Below are 18,278 nucleotides of genomic sequence, written 5' to 3'. Positions count from 1 at the left end.
AAAGATCATGAGTGGAGGGATCTTTCAATAAACACCATGTTACTGCACTTAATTTGGGAGTTACTCTGCACAGGCATGTAACAGCTAACTTCTGAAAAGGTGTATCTCAGCTCAACACAACTAAGCTCAACACTGCAAACTGGGACAGTTTTTGCAGAGAAATAAATTCAAGTAGACACCGACCATAATCTAAACCATTACAAATTCTGCTTTTGAGCTTCATCAAATTAAACAAGTTAATTTTGAAAAAGCTTCTTCCAAGAAGCATCAAAGCTGTTGTTGCCTGCAGTTCCCAACTTGTCATGATTCCAGAAGACCAGTCAGGATTCAGTATTTTAACCCTGCATGTGTGGGTGCCTGACTGGTTGGGCTGCCATCAATTACCCTTTTGACGCCTTCCACTGCTTGCACAATTCTGCCAGTCTGGAACTGCTTGGACTCCAGCTGCACTCCAATAAAGATAGATTTAAGCAGACTCCAAAACCTATGTGGTTTTAAGTTCTTGCCTTAGCTCTTGTTACCAGTAGCTGAATGCAAGCAGCAGCAAAATCTGCTTATATTCGCTGAGCATTACAGGCTTGTCCTCACTCCTGCCATCCTGCTTTGGCAACCAAAGCTGACACAAAGCTCGTCTTGACACTTGAAAGTTAAAAGCTGACAACTCCAGTTGTCATCTGCATCTGCACCAAAATGCAGATGCTCTGATTTTCAGCTTTAATTGCTTATTCTATGCTTAGATCTTCAACAGCATCAACTCCAGTACAAAGGACAAGTGTGGCAGCTGTTCTCTGAGCAGCGACAGCTGATGTGCCTAAGCTAGGAGGTAGAACCTATGAGTTTAGTTAAGGTAAGATACCAAACACAAGGTGTACACAGGCACAGCTGGTGCTTTCACATTTAAAGGTGGGGTGCCTTATGTGTTATGACATCGATGAGTCTATCATTTCACTTCAGAGGGAATAATTCATATAAATGAGGAACAGAATAACTATGAAAAGGCACGTATAGGAAACTGGACTCAGGGGGTTCAGGTGTGTACAAAGCAAGAACCATGCCTCCTTCACAGGTTTTCTGAGGGTAATAAAACAATAAAACAATCAATTTTTTAAAAACAGTAATTAAAATTAATTCCATTTCATAAAGTGGGTATTAATTCCTCTACTATAAACACTTTCCTTATAAAAGCATTTTAAGTTATCTTGAAACATGGCCCTGATAAAATTGTTTTACACCAGCCTAAGAAACTCTTTTTCCCCCTTTTGCAATGGAACAACACTAAGAAGAAAGATACAGAATGTCCACACAGCTTGTGAACCCACAACTTTGAGTTTTTACCAGAGCCAGCTTCTGTTTTCCTATTAAAGAAAAAGAAATCCATTCTAAAAAATGAACAAGTCAGCATTACTCCAGCAGGTTTCAAATATCTCAAACTTTATTTTAATAAAGGATCAGCCTCACAGACCCGTGAGGCCTGTGCCAGTAGCTCACTTCTTGGCTTGTCCACTGCCAGCAATGGACTTTGTTCCATGACAGTTTGTTTTACAGGTGCCAAGGTTAAGTTTCATGAGGGCAGCCTAAACCAAAATACTTGCAAACACTATCATCATGCATTGCTCCATCATTTTCAGCAGAACAAACAGATTAGTATTCGTCAATTTATAATAAACAACTATTTGTCAAGGCTTGACTGTACAAATACAGCAAGTTATCAAATCCTAGTGAGTGACAGGTAATACAAACACTTCATTACACACACACAAAAAAATGTAATTAACAGAAATAATTTTTTGCTACTTTATATTAGATGATGTAGCTTTGTAGAATTAGCAAAGAAATAAACTCAATGAAACTTCATTCTGTACATTAGCTCAACTTAAATATATATATATATATATATGTATGTATATATATATATATTACAAGCTTAAAAGGCTCATATCATAGTTCACTTCCAATCTGGGCTTTAAAAATCTACCAGAATGGACTCCCCATAACCACTGTATATGTATCTACTGCTTGCAAAATGGATAACTTTAGCTTGCACATTGGGGAAGGGGGAAAGAAATGAAAGACTCCACTCCTACAGTATTAACAATAGTGAGAACAACTGCAAAGTACAAAGCCAAATTCAAAGCGAGAAAGAGTCATTTGGAAATGTATTATATAAAGACAACTAATAGGCTGGAGTTCCAGACAAAGTGATGAACATCAGTCTCTTCCTTCGCTGGCCAATTAAAACAGCTCCACAATAGCTCTAAATTGTATTTGGAAAGTCTGCTGCCTTGGATATTCTACTAAGCAATCCATTATGGTGCCAAATCAATGATCCCCTTTCTTTAGAATAAAAAATTTACTACCTCCCTTCTTCTAAATCTTTCCTCCCAGTCTCCTGTGACTTAGAATGCAGGTATAAAACATGTAAGATGTTAGGAGGGATTACACAGTAACTAAGAAATTGGATCACGGAGTTTCTTCTAAAAAAACCACTTGTCAGCCTAGCTGTTCTTGATCCGGTCATTTTGACAGGGAAGAGAGATTCTATTCCAGAAACAGATGTTCTTGGCTCTATGCCTATCCCAAAGCAATGGGGTGATGGGAGGCAGACTGGGAGATGAAAGGGAAGGTGATAAAGTGAAAGAGAATTGCAGTATTCAGAAGGTTGACTGCTTACTGTCAAGGCACTGAGAACCCTAACATTAAAAGCTTGGACTATTTCGCACACACTTGAGTACTAGTAGAAGTTAACAGTGTAGGTTTCAAGTCATTTTACATGGAAGAGCAGGCAGAAGATTCCTTTTTTTTCCTTTCTGTGTATGATGACTTTGTAATAAACTACAGCTATTTCTCAGCAATTAAAAAAGTTCAGACATGTTAAGGAATCCCCACAGCACCTGGCAAGTCCTTCTATCTCCAATATACTCCTGATTGTAGTGTTCTGAAAATACTATAAAATCAGCACACCATATAATGATGATTTTTTTCAAGGAGCCTAAACAGTTTTTCATGCTCCAATTAAGTACTACTGTACACTGAAACTTCAGTGCTACTGCAATCCTTTTTCTCTCTCTCTCTGTCACCCTGCCCTCACACCTTGTTTCTTTCCCCACCTCACAGAGGTATCTTAGTGCTCCCCATTGGAAATGGCGACAGTAACGCCTTCAGATTCTGTTGTTGCAGGGATTCTTGGCACTTTCTTAGCAGGGCTTGGGATGTGCTAAGAAGAAGGGAAAAAAAACATTAAATACAGTTTTCTAGTTCACAGACATTCATACTTCATGGCTAGTCCAACTCTCAAACAACATTCATGCAACAATGGACGGCTTTGTCTTAAGTCAATCAAATTGGTCATGCTTCATGCAAACAGATTGTGTGAGAAGAGCCAGTTTGTTCTTCTTTCATTCTTCAGCAGTTTTGTTCTTTTTATGATGAAATGTACTTTTTAAAATCGCAGTTTCAACTTTTTACTTCTGGCTTGTATGTTACATGTTAACAAAGTATTCAAGGTAACTCGTAAAACCACTTCCTTTTAACATACATGCACATGCTAAGAGAAAGATGTAAATGGTTCCACCATTTACATCAAACTTTAAAAGAGTGCCGAGTGTTCACCTCATGAACAACGCCTGGGTGGACAACTCCAACTCTTGCTTCCAGAGGTCCATCGCTCATAAGTGGGCGCCGGGCGTAAGTTCTCCTGTGTTTCTCATCCACACGCACAAGGTACCATGTTCCTTCAAAGAGATCCTCCACTGAACACTGCGGAATATAATTGGCTGTAAGAAAGGAAGGAACACACTGTTAGTTGCTTCCCGGCAAGTTTTTCACCCAATGCACGCCTTTGCAGATTGGATGCACTGAGACAGAAAAAAGCAAGCCAGTATTTTTACTTTAGATATGTTGGGCCAAATGAACATAAGCTACGAAGAAGCAGAAAGAGTCAGACATTTCCTTCATTCTACACCCTAATCATTTAGTCAGGTGGATAAAGTGATAAGCATTTTGCTCTAGGACTAGGTATGACCGACATTTATTAGGTTCTTACCTAAATGGTGTGTTTCCTGTCTGAGCTTCATGTTTTCAGCAAAGACATCAGGTGCAACACATTTTCTTGAGTCAAGTCTTGTTTTGAGATCAGAAAGGCTGGCAGTTATTTTGTCCAGTGCAGAACCTGCAATATAGAATCATCATGTAAGGCAGAATCAGTATTGAGAACTGCACACTGGTATGTGAACATTTCATTCACATGAAATGAAAAGTACACCCCATTCAAAGTACTTTGCATTACAGAATCTGAAGTACTAGTCATTTAAAAATATTCCCAATTACCAACTCAAAACATTTAACAGAGTTTGAAGGCTATTATTTGTTTGTTCAAGGAGACACTTAAACACTCCCTGAAGCTGGATACTCTCAGTGTGGCATTGCTGTCATTAAGACACTGCCCTGCAGGTTTTCTTATGCTGGTAGGTTGTGTAACAACCTACCAGCTCTTATAAGAGCAAGCTGAGCAAGGGAGGCAGTTGATGTAACCTCGAGTCACTCACCAGGAGTGGCATCCTGTGTCACCCTGATGGAATACAGGGTAGCAGCAAAACCAGAGCCATATGAGAACACACTGATTCTCTGTCCCGCAAGCTGCTCTGGGGTGTACCTGCAAATCATACAACGGCTTTTAAAAGTCACAATTAAGCCAAAGTGACAGTTTTAAATAACTAGAAACTGCATCTAGCTTTGGAAATCAACCAGAAAAGTATAATGTCTATAATACACATTTAACATACTATATGCATAAATACAGACTTTTAAAAGCATATTCAAATACTGCTGTTATGTGATGAGTTAGAAAGCTGCCTAGAGCAAAACATGCCTGAGAAATGCCCAGAATATTATGAAGGCAAACAGATTTCATTCTTAAGCAAACTAAAGCCAAAAATAACCCCAAAACCACATCCTGGAAGTCAACGTCAGAATAAAGGAAAATAAAGAAAAAAGGAAAAAAGAGAAAACCCAGGAGTGGTTTAATGTAAACTTAATATGATTTTGCAAAAGACTGTATTAGAAAAAAAACCACTTTAATTAAATGCTAATTTAATTTAGCTTTGCTTATTACAGTAAGATAGAGAAGATTCAGATTTTTTTTCCACTTCAGGAATGCTTCTAGGGGAAGAAAGAGCCGGGGGAAAGTTGGGGCTGAGAACAGACGCTACCTTACAAATAACATCCTACTCTGCAAGGCAGTAAGCAGCTGTTTTTGATCAGCTTCTGACACAGACATTTTCAATCTGCTTATCACTTGAACTGAATGTATGTGCAGAATTGTGTTTTAGCTTTAATTTTTCTGCTTAAGGAAGTCTCATAAGAAAAGGTTTGCTAAATGATGCTTTTACAAAAGACTTTCTGAAAAAAAACTTTTATGACCTTATTCATAAACAGCTTTTCCCAATTTTATTCTTACTGGGCTAGAAGAGAAGCAAGGCAACCATAGACTGAAGGGGTATACATATTTCCATTCTGATTGGATACAAGTAATGAAGCTTTGGTTTTCTGATTGAAGAGCTCTGTACTAGCTTTCATAAAAGCTTTTTCCACATCTCTGTCAAAGTATGTATCTTCAAGTTTTATATCCCTATTCAAAAGAAAAGAAAACAAAAAGTTCAGAAACAGTTACTAAAATCGCAGAAAGTAAAAACACACCTTAGATGTGTAACAGATTATGTGAATAAGGAAGACAGCAGCCATTCTCACCTGAAAGCTTCCAGACCACTGAAAATACCAGTTGCTGTTTCTGGGTTCTGGTCACTGAGAAAGTCATTCAGCAAGAGTCTAGCCACAGATTTCTGTACCAGTTTACAGTACGGAGAATGGAAGATCATGAACCCAAAGTCATTCAAGGTAAAATGTCTGTCCATCCCCTCTGGAAGTGGCAAAAGTGTTGTGTTACAACCTATGTTTAGTACTCACTTCAATTATGGAAATAAAGCAGGGAGCCGGCAAAACACCAGTCATCTTAACATGTTTGCATAGAAAAGACACAAACACACAAGTAATACTACTGCCATCAAGTGCACTTAACACACTGAACTGCTTCTATTAAAGAATTCTTTTTTTACCACCTTTTGTAGCAGGTAACAATGTTAGCACTTTCTCTAGAACAAAAAGCTATGTTTAACAGAATCTCTGTATTTCTACCCAGATTATTATTTTCACATAATAATCTATTTAATTTGCCTCTCTTCATATCTATGCCTCTTAATATAACTGAAGCAATCATTAAACATGTTGAGTTAAAAAAATCTGTATAATTACATAACATTTAAATATTAACATAAGTTTCTTAGAAGCCTGGATGGAGGTAGGTAACAGTATGCTTTTAACCAAGGCATTATATGTTATACCAACAAATGCCTGTAAAGACTACTGCTTACACACTGTCATGAATTTAGCATGCCAGAACAGACATAAATGATTTTGTACAGGATAGAGCAAACATTTCAATTACTTCAAAACATACAAACATGAAGAGACTCACAGACTAGTTTTTAGATCAGATAATAAAACTGTCTGTGTAGTACACACTCCAGCATCTGCCAATCTTGCAGTATCATCAGGAGAAGGCTACGCACCCTTTTGCCACTGGGCGTGGATTTTGTTGCGATAGACGGTGTAGCAGCGGTCTAATGCACTGAGGTAGCACTGTATGGAGAGCTTGCCATCCACTACAGGATATTCAGAGACCATGTCTGGTTTATAGAAGTCATACGCATGCTGCATGTGGGTTCCACGCAATCCTGGTGGATAGAAATCAACAAAAGTTGAAAATTAGTTAATTCAGCTGCTTTGAGTCAATTGGGATGTGTAAATTGGCACACATGGGAAAAGAAGCAGTTTTGGCCCCAATTCAGCAGTTTTTTTAAGGCACTTCTGGCCTTTTAAGGTAAGGTTTCACACAGTCCACAACAGCCTGTACATTAGAGTACGACTGAGCATGACAAACACATGCAATAAAGGATTGTCATATTGTCCTGGAAGTTGAATGCTGTTTTATTCAGCTCTTGTATTACTCAATCAATTTTACTGGAGAATCCTCAAGGAAATAAACAAATAGGAGCACCTCTAATTGTTCTCTGACATGTCCTGTAACAGGACTTGGCTGAGTTAGCCCAGAGCAAAAGAAGGCAAAGAACAATTTCCAAAATTAGTGGGAGTTAATCTACCGCTTCAGCAAGGCACAAAAGCCAGGGAAGAGGCTCCAGGGAAATGCAGTAATCTGACCTGAACAGTGTATGTCCTCCCACAGGACTAACCTCTCTCAAAAATCAACGGTGCATTTGGTCCAACCAGCATTGCAACAGCACCAGCTCCCCCAGTGGGCCTGGCATTTCCAGAGGCATACACAGCGATATCTCCAGCCACCACGAGGGCATAACGTCCTGGGAAAAACAGACAGGAAAAATGGTGAGAAGGAGCCATGAGTCTGGCACACCATAACATCCATCAACAATTTTTAGACTTCAGTTATTGTGGAGATAACATCACGATTAAAGGGCTTGTCAATTTTGACTTTTCTCACACATTTCAATTGGCAATCACCAAAATTTACAGAAGACCTTTGCATTAGTAGCTATGTCCTTATTCTTCACACTGTAACTGAACTAGAGGCAAATGCCCAGGGCATTTAAGAAAAGGACTTCCGAAGAGAAAAACAGTTCACCCTCTGGATTTTATACGGTTAAGCATGATCACTGTCATTGTAAGGCAGTCTGATGTAAGGATGATGTAACTTTTCAAAAAAATACCCTTGACTTACCATCCCAGGAACTGGACTCAATCCAATTAATGGCATTAAAAAGAGCAGCAGTGCCTCCATAGCATGCATTGGTGGTGTCGATTCCTTCTACATCTGTATTACCAGACTCTTCAAAAAGCTGCATCAGGACAGTCTTCACAGACTTTGATTTGTCAATTATGGTCTCCGTTCCAACTTCTAATCTCCCAATACAATCATAGGAAAGGTTATTCCTCTCCATGAGCTTCTGAACCACAGTCAAGCAGAGGGAATTGATATCTTCACGGTCAGAGCAGAACCCCATCCTTGCCTGGCCTAGCCCAATGGTGTACTTCCCAGCATCCACACCATCATACTTCTCCAGCTCTGTCTGGTCAACATACTGAGAGGGAAAATATATTTCCAGTGCCACAATTCCCACATCTTTGGGCCAACAGGATTCAGCATTCACTGGAAGAGACCCAGGCATCGTGGCAGATCTTTAAGGAAAAAAAAGAAAGCCACAAAACCATGTAATTCACTCACATATATTTAGACAAACTTACTTTCAGTTCCTGTAATTGTACAGAGAGAGTTGTGTTGCACGTACTCTATAAGGTCATTTGCAAAAGGCAAGCCTTTGCCTCTGGTGAAGCTTCAGTACAAACATTCTGTAAACATCATCAGAGTTTTGTAAGATTTTTTTTTATTAAGGGAAAATACTTATATATAAGCCTATAAATAGATTTCAGCCCTGGAGATGTAGGTTAACCCCAAAGCTATCTTTCTGAAGCAAAACACACACCGAGTGTTAAGTGTTTGAGACATAAATGTTCAATATCTTACTTTTGCTTATATGCAAAGTCTCAATTTTGCATATAACCAAGCTAGGAACATTGGACATTTTTATTAGCATTACCAGTTGAAAACTCTTACTAGAAAATCGCCATCTTAAAACAGGCTGGGACCCTTCAAAATAATTTTTATTTTCAAACAAAGTGATATAGGTCACTTTGTTTTGTTTATACTTGCAACAAGGCAGAATTATTTCCAAGCAAGGTTTGTTTTTTTGGTTTTAGGGGGGGGTGTTGGTGTTCTTTTCAGGTTTTTTTACTTGTTGCATACTCTATTTTGGCATTCTAGAACACTGGCACTCCCAAGCCTGAGGACTCTTTCATGGGCTGAGATTAACAGTGTTCTTCCTGATAGGCTGAGTTTCCTTATTCTAACCCAGCTTTCCTGTCACCACACTTGAGGATTTACTACTCCCACGGACACCCTATACCCTAATACTACAACCCTCCCTCAATTCCACAGCCCGGCACCATGTTCCTCGGCTTACATCCTGACAGGGCACTCATCCCTTCCGTACCCAGCTCCAAGCTTCCAGAAGCCAGAACCAGCTGCGTAAACGGACAAAGAACGGCCCTATAGCGCACTGCGCAGTTTTAAGCAAAAGAACCATTTCACCTTGCTTGTGCCCCCTGCCGCCGCCCCACCACCTCAAGGTTATCCACAGGGTACCCGGGCGCCAGGCAGGACCGTACAGGGGGTCACAGCGCGCCTCAGCCGCAGGCTGGGCTGAGCCGAGCCGAGCCAACGCGAGCCGAGTCTGGCTCGGCTCAACCCGGCTCAGGTCGGCTCAGCCCGGCTCGGCTCAGCCCAGCCATCCTCCCGCCGTCCCCCCTCTGCCCCTCACGCCGCCCGCCTCTTACACGCTGCGGAATCCCATGGCCTGCTCCTACCGTAGTGCGCATGCGCCCCGCGGGCAGTGCGCATGCGCGGCAGCCGCCTCACCGCAGCGTGAGGGAAGCAGTGGGACAGCGCGCTTGGCTTGGCCGCCTGACTCGGTCAAAAACCCCGGTCAGGACATACAACTGAATTCGCCAGCACCCAAAATCCCGCTGTGGGGAGGCTTCCTGTGTGGTTTTGGCTTTTTTCGTTTGTTATTTTGGACAATCCCTCGTCACCTCGCTTCTGCTTGCAAAGTGAGGCGGCGCCGTATCGCCGCATTTTGCTTTAAACTAGACAGATAAAATAACCCACAAACTGAGCCAAACCATCGTTATTCGTGCCTCCTGGAAACTTGGATTTTTTTCGGTACAGCAGCAGGCTGATGCTATTAGTAGAGTGGCCATCACCGATTCGCTGAAGCCAGGGCCAGGGGAGGGAGTGTGCTGGTCCAGAGAGTCCCCAGGAGCTGCGGGGGCCAAGGGATGTCCCTGCTCAGCAGCACCGTGAACTAATCACACACACGGCTTGGGGACACAGAGCAGCGCCGGGGTACAAAACTTGGCTCCAAGCGCTGTGTCTTATTCCAGTTCATCAATGTCTGGCAGCCACACTGAGGGTGAGCCATGTACCCAGAGTGGAGCTCACTGTTGCTGCAAGGGCTAGAAAGCTTAAAGTTGGAAGCTGCAGAGAATCTGAAAAGGCTTAACTTTATTCAAGATTTATACAAAAATTATTGAATAGTTTGGGTTGAAAGGGACCTTAGAGATCATCTCATTCCAAGCCCCCTGTGATAGGCTGGCACACCTTCCACTAGACCAAGTTGCTCAATGTATCCAGCCTGGATTTAAACACTTCCAGGGATGGGGCATCACAGCTCTTCTGGGCAAAGTGTGCCAGTGCCCCACCACCCTCACAGAAAATAATTTCTTCCCTATATCTCATCTACACATATGCTCTTTCAGTTTGAAAGCATTGCCCCTTGTCCTGTCACTACACATTTTTGGACAAGCCCCTCTCCTTCTAAGCTCATTGTAAGTACTGAAAGGGCACAGTGAGGTCTCCCTGAAGCCTGCATGGAGCATGTAATGGACTTGACAAATAACAGGCATGGGAGAACAGCAGCTTTTAAGCAGGCAGTGAATTACTGGGAAAACCAGTATGCCAAAAGGTATTGCATTATTGGTGAGAGCTAATGAAAACCAATGTTTTCAGTGCTTGCTCCTTACAGAACTTTGAGATGCCAAAACTGGCATTTAAGTGATATCACTCGCTGCAGTTCTCTCATCAGAAAACTTTGTGCAGAACACAAAAGGGAGGGAGTTTCTGTCACGTTCCCAGGCTCACCAAATACCAAGCTCACCAGTCACACCTAGCAGGGCAGCAGTCTGGGCTATCGGGCTGTGCTGCCATGAGAAGCATGGCTTTGTAAGCATACTCTGACCACTGAAAAAAATGGAACATATGGCATCTTGAGTCAGTCATTACAGAAAAAAAATTGTTTACTCAGAGTAAAACAGACAGTCTTTTGTCTCCCTGGTCAAACAGCAAACAACATTCTATCATTGAGTTTCTACTGGAAATTAAAACTTTCTCAAAAGTATGATTTGTTTTAAAAGAACAAGAACCCCAAATGCTTTGATTTATGGAAATGAGAAACATGCTTTGTTTCGTGTCTCTATACGATTCTGCTGGGAATGAACAAGAAGCGCAAGACAAGCCCCTGCTTTCTTCTTGTGTCACCAGAAACATGTTCGCTCATAATGACTGGTAGCATTATTGTTTTCTTTGGGAATTTGAGCATATTATGTCAATAATTTGATTCTGTTATTTCCTGCCTAATTTTTAATTCTAACGGAACAGTTCACTCAAAGGTAGAAAATAAGTCCCGGCCTTGTCTGCCACAAGCGATGCCTTTGGCTCCAAAGCACCAGTGGGACGGGTGTGCTCGTGGCAGCCCCGGCAGTGACATCACCGGCTCGTCCCCGCAGGTAACACTCGCGCGCACCAACCCGTGCCGCCACCAGAGGTCGCCGCGTCCGCCCGGACCGCGGCCACATCCCCGCGGGACGCTCGGCTGCGGGCACCGGGATGGGCCGGGACAGGCATCCCAGCGGGATGCGCGCCCGCCTCCGTGCGCCGGCATACAGGCAAACCGCGCAGAGTCGCGGCGACGGAACCTTGGACGGAGCCGTGCGGCCCCACCCGCGGGGATGGCGGCACATCCGAGCACGGGGCTCCGGCAACACGGGTGGGCGCCGGGATGCCCACACCCTGCGGCAAACGCCATCAGGAAAGAAGGCTGCGGCATCCCTTGGGGCAGAACCCGGCTGCCTTTGCTTGGGCGGCGGGAGGTGGCGTGGTCAGGGAGACGCTCTCAGTCCGCCTTCCCCGGCTTGGGAGGGCGAGGCTGTCGCGACATTGAGAGGCAATTAGGGAACACACCGAAGGCTTCTCGCTTGCCTCCGAGGCAGAGCCCGGCGGAACCCCGCAGCAGCCGCTCACCGCAGCTCACACAGCCGGGGGCCTCCCCCGAGGGCAGGACGGGAGACAGCGGCCGGGACCTCCATTCCGGGATGCGATTCTTTCGGGAGGCACCTGGTTGCCCGGGCAGTGAGCGCCGCCCGTTGCGCCGCCCCACGGGCCGTGATGCTCGGGACAGCGGCCGGAGCGGGATGTGGGGTGACACCTAAGTTAGGACACCCTGACACACCTTTTTGGGGTGTTTTTTATCCTTTCCACCCCCCATCTATTTATGGCTTTTTTTAACTATTTTTTTTTAATTTCCCCCCTGCCACGCTACGGGCGTCCCTCCGAACACGCTCGCATCCACTGAAAGCTGCTCCCAGCTATGCCGACCCTGCATGCGGCTCCATCTCCCAGACCCGCCGCCCCTCGCGTGCTTCCCCCACGCGGCTCCGCAGTCCTTCGCTCCCGGCCCGAGTGCCTCCGAGGCCCGAGCCGCGCTCACCCGTCGGAGGTGATGGTTCCCGGTGTCGTTCCCGATGTCGCTCCCGTTGTTGCTCCCGGTGTGGCTCCGCACGCGCTCAAGACAGCACCGGCCTCCGGCGGGCGTGCGGCCCCTTTAAGCAGCTGCACCGCCTGCCGCCCGGAGCGCCGCCTGAGCGGCAGCGCCTTCCGCCAATCAAAACCGTCGCCGGGTCAGGTCCCGCCCCCCACCCAGCGCGCGGCGGGCGGAGCGGGCGGGGGGAATGGCGTGAGAAAGTGACGCGGCGTGGGCAGAGGGCGGTGCACCAATGGGGACACGGCAGAGGCGGCGAATGCCCAATGGGAGCCGCGCGCCGTGCGGGAACAGCCAATGACAGCGCGCGGCCGACCGCGGGTGAGGGTAGGACGGGCTCGGGCCGGGCGCGAGGCGGTTGCCTGGCAACGGGAGTGTCCGCGTGTCCCGGCCGGAGCCGCCCGGGCTATCCCGGCCCCGCCGCTCCCAGGCCCCGGCGCATCCCGGCCCCGGCCCATTCCTGACCCAGTTTGTCCCGGTTCCCGCCCGTCCAGTGTCCCGGCCCGGCATATCCTGACCCCGGCGTGCCCCGGCACCGGGGCTCGCACGGGGCTCTGCCAGCAGAATTACTTCACGGAGGATGTGACGGATGCCCTGCCCTGCCCTGCCCTGCCCTGCCCTGGATCTTCCCGTAACTTTTTCGTCCGATCTCTTAAATCCTCCGTGTGCCAAGCCGCACATCACGGGGTTACTGCTGTCTGGCAAATTGACATTGTGTGGGTTCCTCCTGCCAGCCTCGCTTGCCTGTAGGCCGTGCTAGGATTTATTTTCATCTAATCCATTGCTGCACACCCACAGAGAACTGGGAGCACAAACCTTTGTTGCAGATGGGAAACTGCTTGACAAAAGTTAAACACAAATTTTGTAGCTTGGATAATTGTCTCATAAACCACTGCTCAAGTCAAGGAAATGTACACCCTTGGCAGCTGTCAGGTTCTGTAAGATCTGACTGCTGAAGCCAGCAGAAGACACCACCTTGCTCACCTCTCACCACTCCAGGGTGTTAAACCACCATCTTAGGGACAGGTAAAAATACTGCTAAGGAAATGGAAAGCCATAACTGAAAGTGTTAACTCCTGTCCTGCTTGTTCAGTCTGTTTTGAACTTGTAACTGTTGTTCCATTGTCATGCAAAATCATCACAGATTTGTCACAGAACTATCTGTAGTGCCAGGATTGAGAAATACTACTGAGAAATCAAGAGAAGTTTCGTTTGTACCTGCTGCCCTGCAGCCTCCTGATAAGCTTGTGCCAGTCGCTGTTACAAGCCAGTCCCATTTGTTATTCTGAAAAAAAACATGTTGACAAAATGCAAACTCAGTAGGTGGTGGCATAGTTACATCATGTAGACGCACTGTTACCTCCTGTGCCTACAGACAAAAGGGATTTACCAGGAAAGTTCATCCTCTGCTCTGGGACTCTAGAGCTTCAATTCCTTCTTCTTGTCCATTCCTACTGAAAAACAAACCACAAAAAACCCCACAAAACCCCACCCCAAAAACCCCAAAAAACAACAAACAAACAAAAAAACCCAAAAAAAAGCCCCACCACCAACCAACCAACCAACCAACAAAAAAAACCAAACCCAAAACAACAAAACAAACAAACAAACCCAAAACAACACAAAACCAAAAAATGAGAAACAGAGCTGTATCCTTGTTCTAGATGTCAAAATGGGCTCCTAATGCCAACTTCTCAATATGTGCTTGGTGGCAAAATGTTTCCTGCCACAAGGATGCCTGGATTGCCCTGGTTTTACAGATGAGGTGCCAGGGAGCAGAAGGAACGGTCCACTTCCCTGCTCCCTGGGGTCTCAGCTGCCTATGAACAAGACCAGCACTGGTTCCTACATCTCAGATAGCCTGAAATGGGGCTGCCCTGGAGAAAGAAGTGTGACAGAGCTGTGAGGAGACTCCTTGGCCACCTCTTTCCTTTCACTTGAGATGGCAGTCAAACTTAGGCCATTGCCAGAGTGGTACCATGAATGTGCCTGTGCCTGGTACAACTCTTGCTGATCCTGACCCAGTGACTTGACTTCCCACCTTCACCTCTGACCTACTCATCTTTACAGACTTGTCTGGAAACCTGGACTCTTGGTTGACCCTGTTTTGCTGTCACTGCTCCTGCTCTACATGTTTGGGCACTGTGAGAGGGTGCCCTTGGTGAGGTCACTGCCCTGCCTGCTGCCTTGTCACAGCTCTGGCTGTGCCTACTCTTGCTGCTCCTGACAATGCAAACCTGCTCGCCTGCGAGCCTGCAGTCAGATGCAGGGTTTCTTTCTGATAAATGTCTTAATTGCTTTCAAAATGGTGAAGTCAGAATTGGATCAAATTTTTTTTTTTTTTGTGCGTGTATAGTCAACACTAAACACAGATCTTAAAAAAGAATCTTCTTTTAATGATCTTCTACAGATGTCATAAAGAAACCCTGCCAAAATTATGAAGATTAGCTTGGGGTGGTGATCCATATTATTGCTTTCTTTCCCATGGTCTATGTGTCTCTACTCTCTATTTAGAGATTTACCTGGTCTTTACACTGCTAAAAGCATTATTTTTGTCTCCTCAGGATGTTTATGGATCCAGATGCTAATTTAAATTTATATCAAGTCCAGACGTCCTCCTCTTGCAGACTGGTTTGATGACTAATTCTTTATAGCCTAAGATCTGGAACCTACTTTTTCTTATTAATCAGTGAAGTTTACTTTGTAATTGTTGTCAATACTGTTATTCTTTTTATTCAGTTTTATGACAGTTTGCTTTTCCTGCCACAGACTGTATTACAAGGGAATATTTATAAAAAATCACAATTGTTTCTTCACAAGAAAGGATCTGCCTATGCTGCTGTTGCAATAGTCTACAACAGTTTTAAACTAATTTCTCATAAAGACTGCTTTAATATCATTAAAGTTGTTGGTGAATCTTATTCCAAACATCTTAGTTAATTAATTGTAGTTCTCTAACCAAATTGTACTCGAGACATGTGATTGCACGATTTCCAGCCCAGCTACTGAGAATGCCGGTCATTTCTCTTTCATGGATATAGAGCTTAACCAGTCTACCCAGGGAGATATTCAATCAAAAATTGTATCTGCAAATTCTGTTTGTTAATTTGGACTAATGCACCAAAATGAATGCTGCACCTCAGTAAACTTAGAAATAGAAACCTAAGAAGGGACAGGTTGTTTTAATAAAGATGGTGCTACCAAAGAAACTCAGCATAACTCAGGATTGTCTCAGAAACATGTAGAGATGTGCTAGTCAGAGGGCAAGCATGTATTCTCTCCCTCTCTTAAAATCCAGGCTGTTTTGGTAAAAGATGGATTTGAATTTGAGCCTCTACCAACATTTTTCAGCCGCGTAAAAGTGTGTGGTAACTCCTAACCTGGTGCTGTTTTTAAAGAAAGGAAAGTATTTGCAGTTTTATGACTCTAGTGTGACTTCTAGTTTTAAGCAAGAGTATCAAATTGAGGGTGTTGGTTTTGCCTTAATAGACCCAACTTTGCTTCTGTTTGGCAGTTCTTGAGCAATGATAGCTGTGATTTTTTTTTAAGTACCCTAAAGACTTAGAGGCTGTCACATTAAGTTAATAACTCTTAAAATAAATGAAAAAGCCAGATGATAATAATCTGTTAAGCTGTTTCTTAAAAGTGCTTATAAGTGCCTTTATTGGAATTCTCAAGAATATTAATTACAAGCCTAATTTGGACTTAACTGGATGAAAGTTACACTTCTAAGCCACTAAAATACTCACTGGGGTTTTCAAATGCATCCAACTAAACCTTTTAAGCACCTAAACCCTTTGAAAAGAGAGCTTTATTCAGCATTTTTAGGGAAAACAAAGCTATGTGCCCTAATAATCTCTTCCACATAACAAGATGTTGAGATGACTTTAGCGAAAGGGGCATTGATTTTATTTTGTTGCCAAGTACAAAATAGCAAAGGTCAAAAATAATGCTCAGGTACAGAGAATATGAGGTCACTCAAGTGAAGGTTTGGACACTGGAAGACTTTTCTTCTACATATTTGTGTGTCAGCATTCAGGGATAAATGAAACTATATGAGGCAGTGGATCTTTCAAGTGCTGTTTTGGTACTTCATACACCAGTATCAGGGAAGGAAGTTTTTTTTCCTTTTAGATTGAATGACAGAAGAATGCAGAGGAACCAAAACTTGAAATACAGCTGGCAGCAGGAAGTGAACTTTGTAATCTCATAATATCTCAGTTTGATCTACTGGTTCCAGGAGAACCTGATAGAAGATATCACATTGAAGAGCTGGAAGATGTAAACAAAATTATAAAAGCCTGTCTTTTAAAGTAGGTCCAGTAAATGCAAATATTTCAATAACATTTGAGTTGCAGATCTGGCTGGGTCTTTAATTTTGAATACAGAGAAGGAATTGCTAAATTGGTAAGAATCAGAGATTTGGAGTCCAGAAAAGCTGGCAGCACAAAAACAAGTTACCACCTAGTATCTGTACTGCTTTCCAAATAGGAAAGAGAACTGCAGCTGTGCTCTGATCCTACAAGTGCCAGAGGACAGGTCTGCAAGCCAAGAGTGCATGGAGCTTCCCAGCAGCCTGTACCTAAACCAGCACAGACCCCTTCCCCTTCCCCTTCCCCTTCCCCTTCCCCTTCCCCTTCCCCTTCCCCTTCCCCTTCCCCTTCCCCTTCCCCTTCCCCTTCCCCTTCCCCTTCCCCTTCCCCTTCCCCTTCCCCTTCCCCTTCCCCTGGAAAGGTTGTTCCATACTCTAATCCTGTGAAATGCTCTCTCCCATAGCACAGCCATGGAAATTAGGGTATTAGTATGTTGTGTATACACTCTAAAGGTCACTGGTTGATGGCACAGCTTTTGGTACCATTGATGACACCACTGATGGCACAGCTCTGAGGACCTGAGATGCCGTCATAAACCCATGTAGAAATCTGAAGGAAGCAAGAAGATTCAAAATCTGAAATGCAGAGCAGAACATGAGGAAGAAAATGGAACTGCCAGAAAGAGTAATATAATATATGTTGATGCCATATTGTAAAGTGCTTCAGCAATTTTGCATTCCTGGTGCTCTGTTGACCTGGGCCCAGGGAGATTGGATTCTGTGTGATACTCATTAGCTAATTATCCATGTGGTGTCCAGGCAATGCAAATGGAGTGGTTGAAAGCATGTGCCATTTCAGCATCCATTAGCCAGGGTCACATAGTCTGCATCAGCAGTGTGCCAAGCACAGCCTTGGGAGGAAGAACCTCTGTGCAGGCTCAGAGTCAGAAAGGGCAGCTCCAGCTCCTGCTCCCAGCAGCAGACTTCCTGTATGCTATTCCAGCAGGCAGAAGATGGAGCCATGCCAGTGTACATGCTGTACAAATTATTCCCTAGGATCTGGAAGAAGAATTATATCAGTTGCCTCATCCCTGTCAGAAGACAGTTGGCTCATAAGAACAGTAATTGTTTCTCTTATCTCTTTTGGAGGGAGTCAGGTTTCTTTCCCCAGATTTGCATCTGTAGGAGTATGCTGTTTATCTCTAGTGACCTTGCTGCAGTTGTTCATCAGCTCTCTTATACAGGGGAACTCCCGGCAGCTGCTTCTATCCCCCATCATCAGCCTTGCTTTCTGCCGTGCTTGCAGGTTGTAGTTTTACATAAAAATTTCAAAGCAAACACTAGAGGCAAGTCTAAGGAACTTAAATAAGTGCAATGCAGTGATTGAAAAAAAAAAACAGTAATTGCTGGGAGGAGAAAGAGTGGAATTAAGCTGCTATATGAAGTAT

General features: G+C 44.2%; 1 protein-coding gene across 4 annotated transcripts; it reads right to left on the bottom strand.

Annotated features, from left to right (window-relative positions):
* Positions 1–1,410: 1,410 nt before the first annotated feature.
* Positions 1,411–12,874, bottom strand: HMGCS1 (3-hydroxy-3-methylglutaryl-CoA synthase 1). Of its 4 annotated transcripts, none has more exons than XM_086869970.1 (10): positions 12,468–12,874; positions 7,808–8,265; positions 7,305–7,430; positions 6,624–6,788; positions 5,746–5,914; positions 5,456–5,626; positions 4,545–4,651; positions 4,043–4,168; positions 3,610–3,773; positions 1,411–3,214 (listed from the first exon to the last, which is right to left on the bottom strand). In XM_086869970.1, exons 2-10 carry the CDS (start codon positions 8,253–8,255, stop codon positions 3,122–3,124), a joined length of 1,569 nt encoding a protein of 522 aa, XP_086726096.1. In that variant the 5' UTR covers positions 8,256–8,265; positions 12,468–12,874; the 3' UTR covers positions 1,411–3,121. The 4 variants fall into 4 exon arrangements, with proteins under 4 accessions (XP_086726096.1, XP_086726098.1, XP_086726095.1 ...); XM_086869972.1 differs by lacking the exon at positions 12,468–12,874 and adding an exon at positions 9,108–9,560 and having other exon boundaries at positions 2,074–3,214; XM_086869969.1 differs by lacking the exon at positions 12,468–12,874 and adding an exon at positions 9,481–9,551 and having other exon boundaries at positions 2,074–3,214.
* Positions 12,875–18,278: the final 5,404 nt, after the last annotated feature.

The sequence above is a fragment of the Cyanistes caeruleus genome, chromosome Z, assembly GCF_971803275.1.
Source record: "Cyanistes caeruleus chromosome Z, bCyaCae1.hap1.1, whole genome shotgun sequence".
Taxonomy (NCBI): Eukaryota; Metazoa; Chordata; class Aves; order Passeriformes; family Paridae; genus Cyanistes; species Cyanistes caeruleus.
Note: the sequence above shows the minus strand (reverse complement) of the source record. Positions and strands in the feature narration are given on the sequence as shown.

Bases quoted from the DNA above. Each gene is read 5' to 3' on its own strand.
- HMGCS1 (XM_086869969.1), bottom strand. The intron at 4,169-4,544 runs GTGAGTGACTCG...TCTATATTGCAG, and splicing joins GACACAGGATGCCACTCCTG to GTTCTGCACTGGACAAAATA. The intron at 3,215-3,609 runs GTGAACACTCGG...CCTTCTTCTTAG, and splicing joins ACCCAGGCGTTGTTCATGAG to CACATCCCAAGCCCTGCTAA.